This window comes from Furipterus horrens, unplaced genomic scaffold (genome assembly GCF_987537825.1).
Source record: "Furipterus horrens unplaced genomic scaffold, mFurHor1.1.pri manual_scaffold_13, whole genome shotgun sequence".
Lineage (NCBI taxonomy): Eukaryota > Metazoa > Chordata > Mammalia > Chiroptera > Furipteridae > Furipterus > Furipterus horrens.
In genome coordinates this window covers 17442223-17455616 of record NW_028327183.1, presented here as the reverse complement: position 1 = coordinate 17455616, position 13394 = coordinate 17442223, and the positions used below count along the sequence as shown (strand labels likewise).

The 13394-nt window shown below is 47.5% G+C and overlaps 1 protein-coding gene across 1 annotated transcript in view; it reads right to left on the bottom strand.

Moving 5' to 3' along the window:
* Nucleotides 1–13394, bottom strand: part of ZFHX3 (zinc finger homeobox 3) — a 160699-nt gene that overhangs the window by 88017 nt on the left and 59288 nt on the right. The window contains exon 3 of the mRNA XM_090261391.1: nucleotides 11375–11606. Coding sequence (XP_090117517.1) covers nucleotides 11375–11606 — 232 coding nt within the window. The remainder of the gene's footprint in view (nucleotides 1–11374; nucleotides 11607–13394) is intronic.

The window sequence follows — 13394 nt, the reverse complement described above, 5'->3', positions numbered from 1 at the left end:
CAGCCTGCCCCACCTGGTTCTATTTTTGTAGCATCCTGCACACCTAACATTCTACATTTGTTTATTTGGTGTCTGTCCCCCACTACCAGAGGGAAAGTCCAGACTTTGTGTCTTCTCTCTGCTGGCAGTTTTCCCAGAGCCCAGAGTGGTGCCTGACTCCCCTACGGACATGCCCATGTCTGCAGAATCAAAGAAGTCACCTCCGGACTCAACTCAGTCACATCTTCCTCAGCCATGGTGCTTTCCCAAAAGAAAGGAAGTCAAATGTTGCCTTTTCCCTACTTAGGCCTTCATGCTACCTCTTCATTTCCAAACTCTCTCCAGCACTTGCTCATCCTCCTTATCACTGCTCTCTCCTGCCTTTTTCAAAAATCTTGCTCCCAATTTTCATGTTGGTCAGATTTTTTACTGCCCACATAGCCTCGGTTGTTTTGTTAATAATCCAAGACCCACCACCCAGCTAACTCTACTGCAAATTCCCAGTTATTACTATAAAAATGCCCGGGGTGAACACAAGTTTGCATGGTTGATGGCCAGGACACATCCTTGTCACATCAGCGCCTCACAGGCTCCAGTGTTGGTGACAGGCTGTAAGGACGCCGGCCCAAGCTGACCAGAATAGGTTTTGTGCACCATTCTGTGGGGTTTCTCAATGCTCCTGGAATTGAAGCACATAAGAAAACCACAAAAGGCTTTGAGTGTTAGGAAAAGCACGCAAACAATTCCCACCTCTCTGAGAAGACCAAGGCTTACACTCTGATGTCAGCAGAATTGCAAATCACCGCTGTCCCCTTCCCACCTCTGTCTTACGGGTTTCTTCATCTCTGTCCTGAGAGAATACATCAATGGGTCACCTTCCTTTCTAGGTATGAAGAACCCACCCTGGAGCAAAGCACTGCTTGTCTCTTGCATGAGGCAATAGCTCACAGCAAGGAGGCAAGATGCAGCAGGAGGAGTGTGGCCTTGAGCCCTGGGCCTCTGCTCCAAGTCCCAGCTTGTCCTCTGCCTAGAGCAGCACTGGCCTCACAAACTTCTGCAGGGAAGGAAATGTCCTCCATCTGCACTGCCCAACGTGGCAGCCACCAGCCGCAGGTGGCACTGAGCACAGACTGGAACGGGGGGCCCCCAGGGACCTGAGACTTCCAAGAGTGGCTGTGAGGGGTGAACATGCCTTTGTTCTCTGCTCTTGCGGTGAAGGAAGGCACTTCCGGAGGTCAGCCATGAAGCTGGCACCCCAGGCTCGCATCTGGGAAAGGTCAAGGTTGGGCACGAGGATGTCCCTGCCCTCTGAACGCGTGGGAAGTATGGGTCCTACGTAAAAGTTACTAAGGGTGAAAACTTACGCACTAGGACCTTCAGATAATGGCACTCCTGGAGTATTCACAGAATAAGGCAAACCAAGAAATAAATCCTTCCGGTACTCCCAGCAACAAAAATCCTTTGGACGGAAGCCCAACCAATTTACACCATATAGAATTATATACCATATCAGGTTATAGAATGTGTCAAGGCTCTGGGGAGCATTTACCCCAAGCAGAGAAAGAATAACAAAACAAAACAATAAACAAAAAACAGGGCTACCAAACACCATCCACAAACCCAGTGAGTTTCACTTGCCCTTAAAAATGGGTGACAGAGAGGAGTCCCTATTTCTTTAAACCCTTCAGATACAAGCCGCGTACCTGACAGCCTGCTGGAGTGCCCCCAACAAGGGCAAGCGGTACAGGACACTCAAGCTGCAAAGAGCAGCCCCACGTGGGCTGGCCGGCTATTCCTTTGGGGTTTGCCAGTAGGTGGTTTGAGTACAGGCTGTCTCTGAACAGGCGAGAAAAGGCTCACAGTCCAGCAGGCTTGGTGGACACAGTGCTCTGACCCCTTTCCTGTCCTAACAAGTTTCCTCGAGGGCTCTGGCTTCCTCTGGAGGCCCCTTCCAAGGAGCTCGCTCTGTCCCTTCACACGCCAAGGCTGTTGTCAAGGCCAAGAGCTGTGAGTAGGGAGCCAGGAAGGAGCGGCAGGCACTGACGACGCTGCCAGAGGCTGCACCCCGAGTCTCTCCCACCTCCCTTCACCCCTGCGTCCACCAGCACATCCTAACCTCCTTCACAACCAGGTGACCACAGGAGAGGCCACAAGGAACTGGCCTTGGACCTCAGAGAGTCCATGTGATGGATTGACACATGTCCCCCAAGTCTAAATGTTGAAGTTCTAACTCCCAACACCTCAGATGTGACTGTGTTCGGAGACAGCACCTTTAAAGGGGTAATTAAGTTGAAATGAGCCCTAATTCCATAGGACAGGTGTCCTTACAAGAAGAGGAGAGTGTGGCGCACGGCGAGGCACTAGGACGCGCACATACGGAGAGAAGGTCCAGTGAGAACAAGGGAAGGCGCCACCTGCAAGCCGAGGAGAAACCGAGCCCGCCGACAGCACCGCGACACAACACGTTGCCGTCGCCTGAGCCACCCAGTCTGTGTGGCGTTGGCTGTGGCAGCCCCAGCAGACCCAGGCTGTCCCTGAGGAAAAGGGCGGCCCTAAGCCCAGAATTTTAAACCAAGGAGAATGGTGAGAGAAAAGCACATGCATTCTTTTTTAACTTCCGAAGAAGATGACAACTTTGGAAAAAATTTCAGGTGAAAATGACAGGCCTGTTCCAAGAAAAATCATATACCATCCAAGTTTTAATATTCTAACTGGAGCAGAGGTCAGGATCTTTTAAAAGCAATAAAGGGCTCCTTGTAGTAACATAAACAGAAAAGGTCTCCAGACAGACTTGAGGTATGAAACTGTACAAAGCCCTTTTGCACCCACTCTGTAAGAAACATCTTTACAAAGCCCTTTCAGACTCCCTCACAACTGCTAATGGGGCCAGGCCTGAGGGACAAAACCAAAACTAAATACCCGTTTGAGAACATGTTCCTTCCATACTGAGAGAAGGAAGCAGGAAGGCAATAGAGGGAACACCTTACCCAGCCTGGAAGAAAGCAGGCGGTGTTGGGCGCCAGGTTCTTTAAAATGGGAGCCAAAGAACCTTCTGCAGAACACAGCCCGAACCCAGCCTGGCCGCCTGGAAATCTGAGGGACCCCCGTGAGGAACCCAGCACTGCCCGGCGGACCTTCCTGAACTATTCTATACATCTGTACTGTCGGCTGAGGTAGCCATGCACCACGGTCACTATTAAGCACTTGAAATTTGGCTTGTATGAAAGAGGAACTAAATTTTGTATTTTTATTCAACTTTAATTAAATGTAAAAAGCGACACATGGCTTGCCGCTACGCTACTGGACGGGCAGGCAGAGAATCTGGAGGAGCATCCTTGCGGCGCTCAAGGGACCAAGAAACCCGAGAACCAGGGGACAGACGACGGACAGTGCGTGCACTGATCTGCGAGGCCACAAAACTTTCCACTGCCAGTCAGCGTTTGAGAAAATCCACGTGGAGCTCTCGTTCTCATAATGGGGTCACAGTCTGAAGGGGGTGCCTTCACATCTGTAAGGCTGTGAAGAAGCCTTTGAGCTATTTCTGTAAGCAAAGAGACGCGGGTTCTATTTTCCTCCCTGGCCCCCTACCACGGTCAGGAACAAGTTCAATACAGGATGTAAGTAGCTCAAAACTTCTTTGCACCTTCATAAGTCATCATTTCTCTTGAAACACATTTGGGCAACAAAGGAGGAGTTAAGTGAATAGGTGGGGGGTGGGTCACAAGACAGAGGACAGTAGGTCATGACCACTGTGTCCTTCTACCGTTGTCATCACCACCAAGCCACCCCCCCCCAAAAGAGATCCAGGCACAGAACCCCAAACTCGAGCCCAGCAAAACATCCACTCACTGACTAGTGATCCATGCTCACCTGGGGGTCAAGTTTTAAACTTTCAGGTTCCTTGGACACAAAGTGACTTGGCATGAAGACTTCACTAAAATAACACTCGGCGTGACATGACATTCAACATGTCTCTTGGGGTTCCGTGTCTCTGGGCTCTCTGGCATGCTCACTTCCTTAAAACAGGGACCAGCAACACTCAATCTCAACACACACACACACACACACACACACACACACACACACACACAGTCAATACCAGTGCCACCAGTGGATGCCTTTGTCCTTCTCTCTTTTTTTTGCTGTGCCACTTGGTATCGCCCTCCTTAGAAGGGAAGTGTTGCTGCCTCTCAGAGTGGGCAGCACTGGGTGGCCGTGAAGGCACATAGTACTAGCTACCCGAGGGGACAGTATGGGAGACAGCCTCACGCCTCCACCAAGAAAAAGGCTGACTGGCCCAGCAGTATAGAGCCATGCATATACAGCCCAACATAGAGGGCAATGTATGCTCCAGTTTTATATACAGAAATAAAACAGAAAAACCTTGGTAGCTTTGATCATCCCATAAAAATAAAGCAGCCAGTGAAGGGTGGAGCTAGAATATGAAAGGGTGGGTGAGCAAGAACCATTGCAACTCAGGCTACTGCAGCCAGGTCTCGGATGATTGCTAAAATGTGCAATGTCTTGGTGCCGATGCTCCTCTCTCCTTGAATAGACAGAGAGGAAACAGATGAGTTGGAGACTCAAGTCTCATTTTCAAGCGACCATCTTTGTGATATCACATGCTCTCTGGAGGGACCCTCCCAGCCCAGGAGCAGGGACAGCAGTGAAACCGCACCCTGCACATGCCCACCTTCCAACAGACCAGATCATTCGTGTATTTTACAGAGAGCCAGCAGAGAAGTTTAATTGCCCTTAATTGCCCAGTTCAAGAAGGCTCCTAGATAATGGCTCTCAGATTTTTTGCCTGGTCTCCACTAATTTCCCTGACTCTGACTTCATTATGTCCCGAACTTAGAAGCAACAGCCTCTCCAACATGCCTTTCCATAACAGACAGTGAAGTGGCAGGGAAGGCTGGGCCATCGCTACTAAGGTTTCTTGTAGGAAGAGTCGGACCCTCGGCTTCCACACAGGTCTGGTGCATGGGGAGGGGGGGTGTGGGGTGTGTGTGTGTGCATGTGTGGTGGGGGGTGGGTAGGGGGGATGGAGACATACTCAGAGGAAGGACTAAGACAAGGAATATGTAATCAGAAGCTATCACAATTACAAATGTAAATGAACAGACAATTGGCACTGACCTTTGTAGATTGTTAGAGGACTAATTAAGGCAAATCAGGAACTCTATTCCAACAGAAAAACAAGACAGTGTACACCCTGAGAACCACTCCTGTCCTCTTCATGTAGATGCAAAATGCACGAGAATCAGACTGTAATCAAACTATGTACGCTATGCACTGATGAACAGAAAACCATCCCTGTGAACTAAAGACAACCAAGATTTGCTCCTTGGTATATCATTAGCGATTCTGCTGACATCTCTATCTCGAAGGTTCACCTGTGTTTGAGCTCTTGCCACATGCCTGACGCTCTATTAGATTCTATATACATAAACAGATCCCATCCATGTAGCAGCCAGATACATCGATTACAGACTTTGCTTAGGATGGTCATTTTAAAAGCTTTAAGAAAATACTTTAGAAAAATAGACTCAAACTACATGTTATTCTATAAACTCTCTTTTTCATTTAACAATATATTCCTTTTCATTCGATACATAATGATCTCTCTTTATTCATGCATTGTAAAGCATCTTTCTAAAAAGCACCCTGATATTTACAATCCTTGTCCAAACAGTCTTTCATTGGGGAATATATTTATAACAGATAAAGTCATATTTTCTTCATTCCTTCATAAGTGCTTAAAATTTCAGTCAACCCCAATTTGTTCTGATGTGCTTTTACATTTAACTTCTCTAGTTAGAAATACATTATCCCTACACCTTCCCCAAGCCTCTTCAACAAGATGCATAGTAAAAAGGGGAAAAAAAAAAAAAACATAGCTGTTTGATTTTATAAAAACAATACTTCGGAATTACAAAACCGGCCACAACAGATTTTACTGCTATGGGAAAAATTACAGTGAAATTGCATATAATATAGCTACTTTAAAAAAAATGTAGTTCATATTTACAGGGCATCCTTAGGCCAATCTTGAAAAATAAAAACAAAATCAAGTGAGAAAGTTAAAAACAGTACACTTTCTTATACTCTTAGGCCATATGAGCTTAACAGAACTCCCTGAAACTCGGTTCCAAAAAATATGGATCCATCACGCAAAGCCAGTGCCTGCTTCAGTGCAGGCTGTTACCAAAATTGCCTCTGCCTCCCTGACCCCAGGAATTCACTACCTTGAGCACCAAAGATGCGCTATATAAAGGTGGATGCTGCCTTCCCCCGCCGGCAGATGAATGAGCAAGTGTGCCTTCTGTGAACGGAGTCATCATCCAATTGCCTTGCATGCTGGGGCCGGGGTATTAACCAGTTTATTTATGCCAAGAGCTGAGAGGAGGTATCAGCTGTGTCCCTCAACTCAAAAAGCCTTATACATAGTAAGCGCTCAGTAAAGAACCATTCGTTTATATCAGTGCAAAGTTTTGAAATCTATGCCTACGAAAGAAGTAGTAGTGAAGGCAAGGGTAAGAGAGAAAACAGGAGGAGGAGGAGGAGGAGGAGGAGAGAAGGCAGGCTGAGGGCAGAAGTACAAAGGGCCTCTTGTCTTCTCGAAGCCCAGGACACTGATAGAATGAAGTTAACTACAGTTTCACCCTGGAGCCAGAAACGCCTTTTTAATAAGCACACAGGGAAGCTGATCCTATGTAGGAACCACCTATGAGAACCTGCCATCTTTTAAGAGCTTCCGGCCAACTAAGGCGCAGTAAACAGCGGACGCAAGTACCTGAGAGAGATCGCTCAGGGTGCTGGCCCACGACAACAGGCTTCCTCTACCTTTACCTGTGTACAGGGGTCAGGTAACGAGACCAACCCCCAACAGTCATGAGACCACTTGGTCCTGTAGAAAATACGCGCAAGTTAATAATCAAAAGATTGGGATACAAAAATAAAAGGGGGGGGGACCTCCTCTGGTTACTTTCTGTTCTCTGAGATGTGTATTTCCAAGCCATCTTTAAAATGGGAAGGATGAAAGAGAGAGAGAGTCATAGCCACAAACTCTGCTGCAATAGGTAAAAACAATACAGTACAATATTGCCTACTGATGTAAGGGTGAAGTTTTCCCACAAGCAGGACTATGCAGGGGAGGGTGACCTAATTATTAGCACATTGCCAACCAACCCAGGACTTAGCCCTCTGGTGCCGGGCAGGACCAAGATGTTGTATATCTGGCCACGAGGCCTCTCAAGGCGTTCTGTGGCCAGTGGCAGGTGTAAGTCCAGGCCACCTCCAGTTCTGAAGGGCGGAGGAGACCGTCACAATTTCTCTTTCTCCGTATATACACATTTGTGCCGGATGACAGGCTAGATGATGCAGCTGCCTGATTGAAAACATGCTGGCTTATGTTAATAAGTACACTGGGAGAAGAGGACATTTCTGTCATCGCAGGGAAGAAGCTATCCCAGAGTTCACTCCAGCAGCCTCAACACAGGAAGTCTTCATGCCTAGGGAAGGCGGTAGGAAACCGGGTATGATAAGGTCCTGAGCTCAGAAAAGGGAAGAAAGTTCGTTCCAATGACTTTTGTATAAAACTTTTTGGTATGTGAATGACAGGAAAAAATGAAAAGAAGAAGGAAAAAAACACTAACATTTAATTAGGTGGTATCAGAACACCAGAATTGAAAATTCTAGACAGCAAAACCTTTTATACCTGGTGGCACAGAAGTGGGTTTACAGTTGTTCATATGGAAAATAATGCAATCATTAATAAATAATAAAACAAGAATAAACTCTGCATTTCCCATACTCACAACTGTAAACCTACTTTTGCCCCAACCTGTGGCAGCGTAGAGTCTGAACAGACAGGGCTCCCAGGGGTGCTCTGAGGCCCTGAGACTTCCTCATGCTGCAGGAATAACTTTTCCTGCTGAAGATGAAGGTTCTGAACCTGTGTTCGAAAAGAGAAAACTGGGGATATTTTATCAAGTCTGTGTTGAAAAAACTTGAAGGTGGTGACCTTCAATATCCACCAAGTCCACAATATCCCTTTTCTTGAAGACATTCTTTATAAAAAGTTTTACGAGCCAATCCCTTGGCAGGGGTAGGACGTCTACTCAGAGAGGATATATTTCAAGATGGGTTTTCTTAAAAGGAGTTTCCAAAACAGTACCAACTTACTGTTAATGTCAACATAAATATTACCTGATAATTTGTCCCTTTCGTCATTAGTAAAGAGTATAACTTTAGCCAGCGTGTATGAGAGGGAGGTGGACAGAGAGCAAAACATGACTTCAGGCCAAAGACAATACAAAAGGATTTTGAAATACAGAGAAGAAGTCTATGATCTCTGTTAAAGTTGGTCCTATACTTCAGGGGGAAAATACCCTAATACACATTACATGAGAGAACCCCAGAAGGCAATGGTGTAGGAGAGCAATTCCAGAATGGACTGCATAAATAGAAGTATTACATTATGAAACAGGGAACTGTTTGTTCCAGTCCATGGACCCCGGGTGAAATGGCAGCTGTACACTATTTAGTATGGGGCACCTCATTAATAAAACGGGAATCTGAGCAGAGTGAAAGAAAGAATTGGGGGGGGGGGTAGCTTTTAACAGAAGATGAAAACAATGACGTATGCAGAGCTGGCAAAAAAAAAAAATTATAAAAACAACAAACCCTGAAATAAGTAGATCTGCATATACTTTAGAGCAGTGGTTCTCAACCATCCTAATGCCGCGACCCTTTAATACAGTTCCTCATGTTGTGGTGACTCACAACAATAACTAAAGCATAGTGATTAGTCACAAAAACAATATGTAATTATATATGTGTTTTCCGATGGTCTTAGGCGACCCCTATGAAAGGGTCATTCAACCCCCAAAGGGGTCACAACCCACAGGATGAGAACCACTGCTTTAGAGGAAGAAGAATCCCATGAAATGACTCAACAGTGGAATAGAATAATGGGGAGTGGCAGGAACAAACACAGGCCAAACGCCCCAGCAGGAACGGGGATCCCACAGCCAGATGGCACAATGGTGTCAGTCTTTGGGCACAGACTTATCCGTGGGTACCAGGCCCCATCTCTTGCTCCTGAGAGCACCCCCATGTACAGAGGTGTGGAGTCAGGCATGAGGCAGACCGCATGGGTTAAGGCACCTGGACTAGAACCACAAGAGGCATTTGAAAAACGCATGGGAGAGAACAGTCTTGCAGTGACCTGGAGATGAAAAAAGTATTCTGGTACCAAACAGCACTTTCCTGAAAAAGTGATTCATACCGACTCAGAATGACCCGCCTTTCCAGTGACATGAAACCTCAGCTATACCAGTGGGGCGGAAACTCGCCCAAATGTAGGGACAACCTGTCCTACGGGAAATCCAGTCTCACCCAACTGGAGAAGGGAGCAAAGTGCGAGCCGGGTGCTGGGACAGGAGCAGGGGGCAGAGGGGCTTGGGAGGGATGCCTCCAGGAGGAAATGAAGCTCCAGCACAACTGACAGAGCAGAGCCTTCAGAGATCAGGAACTGTCTACTCTAGAGGAGGGTTAGCCATGAATTAATCATAGGTACCTAGAAAAACAGGGAAAACAAAAAGTTGTACAAGAAGGTAAATGAAATTAGAAAACTCTACACGGCTCAGTTGTGATTAATATTTATAGAGTTGGCATAATGAAAACACTGAATATTAATAAAACCCCAAACTATTATTTAATCATACTGGAAGACGGAGGAAGGAGAAGACTGAGTGTACAAGGGGCTGGGGAGTGTGACAGGGAGGAGCGTGTGGTGGCGGCCACAGGGGTGCGTGGGTGTGGGGTGTGCATGCGTGCGTGTGTGCGTGGAGTATGGAGTGCTGTCTGTGTGGGCCTGTGGATGGGGAGAGTGTGAGTGGGTACAAGTGCATGGATTTATGGAATGGCATGCTAGTGAAATCATCATCTGCCGGAGTAGAGTGTCAAGAGATGTTTCCAACTTAAAAAAAAAAAAATTAAAGTAGTACTAGAAGCATATTAATATATATGGAAATAAGTAATAAAAGAAACAACAAAAACTTGAAGGCCATTGCCCTGAGGATTGGAATGGGGGCAGGTCATGCCGTTTTTTATAAGGTTTATGTAATTTTTACCTTTAAAAGCTATAAAAATGTGAAACTTGGTAACATTAAGATTAAATTCCCCACATAGCCATGATGGTGCTGGAGGCGATGGAGAGATGAAGAGCAGCCCCGAGGCTCCAGCTTGACCAGGCCATTCAACAACATGCCACAGGAGAAAGAAGCCTGGAGCAGGAAGTCGTGGGTTCAGCATCTTCTGAGGTTGGCACCAATGAGAAACCCAGGAAGCTGCTTCAGGAGACACATGGCAATGCCAGGAGATGAGAGTTTCAAGAGGCTGGGAGCCAAGGGCCAGTGCCTAATGCCAGGTGACACTGATGCATGGGGCAGCCTGGGGACCACCATGAGCAGGAAGACAAGAGAGAAATACACCTGAATGACGTCAAAGACCACAGACAGAAAAGTGTAAGGCCCAGCAGGTAGCCACTGGGTTGGGTAACTCCAAGGTCAAGGGTGACCTCTCAAGGGTGGTTTGATGATGGGGGAGAGCAGGCTAAGGTGGCATGAGGTGCAACTGGAGATGACTAATATAGATCGCCCTTTCAAGAATCTTGAAGATTCTACTGGAGACAGAGAGCAGGGCACAGGATTAAGGAAGAGCTTTTGTTTCATTGTCTTTCAAGAGGCAAGCGACTGTCCTGTGCTTCCCAGTTGAGAGAAAGCGACTGGAAGGCTGAAAAAAATAGAAGAGGAGTGATTCTACTGAGAGAGGTCACCGTGGGCGTGAGAGTCATAAAGAGGAGGAAGGAAGGTTCAGAAAAAGGTGGCTGTGGCTGAGATGACAGGATGGGAGGCCGGAGCTGGGTGAGTTCCCTCTGGAAGGTCTCAACTCTGTGAAGTAACAGGCAGCACTGAGTCACAGAATGACTGGAGTCGCTTTCAAATACAATTACAACGTCTATAACAAGTACTTGTTTTGATCCTATCTGAAGTTATTTCTTATAGACCAGACTTGAGGCCACAAATGGCCCATTCTTACTACTGAGCAAGACATAATGTAGCGTTTGGTTTATGCCAATCTGAGCCAATATACTGAATCTGGAGTACAGACCAGAGGAATCTGGGGGTGGAAACAGAATATCTGTTGCCGGCTCCCTGAGCAGTGGCTCATGATACCTGAAGAAAAGTGGTGTTAAATTCCTTAAAAAAAAAGAAAGAAAAGCAACAACTCATGCACGTCCCTTCTGGAATACAATGGCTACCAGTGACCAGCATAGAGTCAACCTCCGGGCCCAGCCTGGGCCTCCCACGCCTGCAAGGCCACTCACCTGGGTCCGTGGAGGGGCACCTGCGGATGGTGAAGATCTGCCCCAGGTCCTCGTCCTCCTCCGGAAGGCCCTTCTGCAGCCGCTGCAGCTTGCGCAGGCTCTCGCTGCGCTGGTGCTTCATGGAGCGCACGTGCTGGATGAGGTTCAGCTTGGCCTTGGTCGAGTAGCTGCACAGGACGCAGTGGTAGTAGCAGCTCTCGCCCTCCACGCCGCTCTCGTGCTGCTGCAGGTGCTGGGAGGGTGAAGCAGAGGGACACGCCGTGGGTAAGCCGCTCGGAGCCCCCCACCATGAGCCCACCCTGTCCCGGAGGCAGCCTGATTAGATTCCTTAGAACAGCAGTCCCCCACCGTTTTTGGCACCAGGGACTTGTTCATGGAAAGTAATTTTTCCATGGACAAGGGGTGGTATGGGTTGGTGGGGAGTGGTTTAGGGATGATTCAAGCGCATTGCATTCGGCTTGCCTCCCGCTATGCGGCCCGGTTCCTAACAGGTCTGCACCGGTACTGGTACACGGCTTAGAGGTTGAAGAATCCTGCCTAAACGGTTTGTCTGGTGTCCCCCATTGTCCCCATCTCCAGCAGCTCTCTGAGGACAAGCAGCAATCTGACTCCCGGTTCTGCAGCCCCCAAGCGTCCCTTCCCCTGTGGCTTTTCATAGAGCTGAAAATGCTGATGGATTGGCTCTTTCCCATAATGCCAGTTTTCCTGGCAGAGGAATTAAAGGTTCCCCTTTCACTCTCCAAAGCATCCTGCCTTTCTGAGATCAAGGGTCAACAAACTACAGCCTGCAGGCCGAATCCAGCCTGCTGACTATTTTTGTAAATAAAGTTTTAATGGAACACAGCCATGTACGTGACATAGATGGTCTGTGGCTGCTTTTAAAACACCACAGGTTGAATAGTTGCATGTACGTCCTGAAATGCCTAAAATATAACTCTCTGGCTCTTTGCAGAAACAGCCAAGGCTTGCTTTAGGACAGTCTGTATGGTCACCCGGTCTGCAGAGAACCCTGCCTAGTTCAGTAATATGGGGCCAAGGAAGATGACTCAAGTTTTTGTATTTAGAACTACAGTCTATTAGGAGAACCCAAAATTAGATTTTCCCCTGGATTAAAAAAAAGAAAAATGACAGAAAAATAAATTTCTCCCGACTAGTTCCCTGTCAACATCTCAAGGTCATTTGGCTTAGTGCACAGATGGTCAAAATTACACTGTGTTGTGTTTGTGTGGACACGGTGCCCTGATTCCAGCACATGGGAGCCCAAGAGCTGGCAGGAAGCAGGCACACACAGGATTAAAGCTACGGGTGCAAGAACAGTAGAGGTCATGGGAACAGTCAGCAGACCCCAGACTTCTGGGTCCAAGAGAAGACAAAGATCTTCCAAGGACAAAAGTGACAACCTTTTTATGTTTCTTTTCTTATGAAAAAAGCTATGGACCCTTTTTACTGATAGTTAGAAAACGAACATGCTCTTAGTATAGGAAGGCCCTCTCCTTCACTTCAAATGACCCATATTAGGGGAGGAGGGAATTTTTCTGTTGGGCGCACATAAAGCAGGGGAAACAATTACAAAAAGCTTAAGTGACTGACCCAAGGTAACCCAGCTAGTTCATTGAAAAGAGAGAACTGCTCCCTCTCAGCCTCCTTTTGGAGGAGGAAATTCAGATCATGTGTCCACATTATCACCTGTCCTCCCCCCTCTCCTCGCCCACAGCCCCACCCCCAGTCCCCAGAGCCCAGTCCAAGGTGCCATGCAGAGCGCACAGCGAATACCTCGGCAGTGCTGCATGCTGCCCCCTCCTTTCTGCCAGGCACCCATCCTGTTCATTGCCCACGCCCTGACAGCTGCTCCCAATCCTGCCTGGATGTGTGTCTTGGCCAGAGCAGAATAAAAGACCCTGAGAAAGCAGAGCAACTAGAATGCCCTGCATGGTGCCCACTGCTAAAAATACCCGGGTGGCCCTATATCAGCCTTGCTATCAAGGGACATGGCTCTGAGGCTCATGGCTCACATGCACAT